Source organism: Perkinsus marinus (assembly GCF_000006405.1).
Source record: "Perkinsus marinus ATCC 50983 genomic scaffold scf_1104296956084, whole genome shotgun sequence".
Lineage (NCBI taxonomy): Eukaryota > Perkinsozoa > Perkinsida > Perkinsidae > Perkinsus > Perkinsus marinus.
The window spans coordinates 1-1,092 of record NW_003207572.1 but is presented as its reverse complement, the minus strand read 5'-3'; the positions used below and the strand labels follow the sequence as shown (position 1 = coordinate 1,092).

Sequence of the window (1,092 nt, the reverse complement as noted above, 5' to 3'; positions counted from 1 at the left end):
ATGATATGCTGATGTTTTGCATCGATGTTCATCATTGGCTCTTGTGTCTCTTTCGTAGCTAAGTAAGGGTGCAAGTTATCCTAGCTATTACCCACCTCCTTCATGTCTGTCTCTTCCTCCTCGATAAACAAACACCGACGTAAGCTGCGTCGTCGGTTGAGTCGCCGACATGAGAAGTATATCTTGCATCCTGTCACTCTGCCTGATGGCTCCATCAAGCTATTGCCCCTCCCGTCAGACAATCATTTGCCTGCGTGCGATCCTCTGATAACTACATCCCATGATGACATCCACTACTACGCCTCTTCTGACGCCCAGATTCTCAGACAACGTACTTCCATTTCTGTTGATTGCTCGAATCTTACTTCACCGCACGAGCACCTGCGCGCTGCTCAAGCTCTGTGTCATCCTCTCGATCTTACCGATCCTCTACCAGCTCCTCTCAAGCACGCCATTTCCTTTGTCTGCGCTAATCGACATCGCGTCCCACGTCTCCGCCGCTCTCAGTGCAAACAAATCCGCCGCCTTGCTCGTGCTCTCGAACCTACTCGACAACTGTGGTTAGCCGAAATGCATCCACAAATCCTCGGTTTCTGTTCTCACTTACATCTTCCACTCATGGCCGTCCTGTTACGTCGTGCCAACTATTGTGACTCGTCACTCGCACTGGAGTTGGTTTACGGTTTGGCAGTCCATGGCAATTTCCACACCCCAGGTAACATTTTCGCTGAGGGTGTCTCCCAGAAATGGACGTATACTGACCCCAACACTGTTTTACGTACGGGCTTTCTCAAGGACGACCTAACATACCAACGTTTGCAACGCGAGTCTCCGAGTACTGATGATGCCATTTTGTGGCAGGCGGCTATTGATGAGGTCGATAATCACACCATGGCTGACCCCATCGACGGCGACAGTTATGCGACTGGCTATTTGATTTCACGAAGATTTCCCGTACGCCAGGTCTCCAAAACGAGGCCATGTGACGATTATACTGCCTCGGGTCTGAACGACTGCCAATACTTCGATCGTCGTATGACTTTACCCACCATTGACTTGATTACACAGATGTACAACACTCTGTCTGATTCC

At 50.0% G+C, this 1,092-nt stretch overlaps 1 protein-coding gene across 1 annotated transcript; it reads left to right on the top strand.

Annotated features, from left to right (window-relative positions):
• Nucleotides 1–618: 618 nt before the first annotated feature.
• Nucleotides 619–916, top strand: Pmar_PMAR025590 (hypothetical protein; the record flags this gene model as incomplete). Its single annotated transcript, XM_002775264.1, has 1 exon — nucleotides 619–916. A coding segment is annotated over one exon (298 nt), but the record flags the coding sequence as incomplete, so codon positions are not given.
• Between the last annotated feature and the right edge of the window lie 176 nt (nucleotides 917–1,092).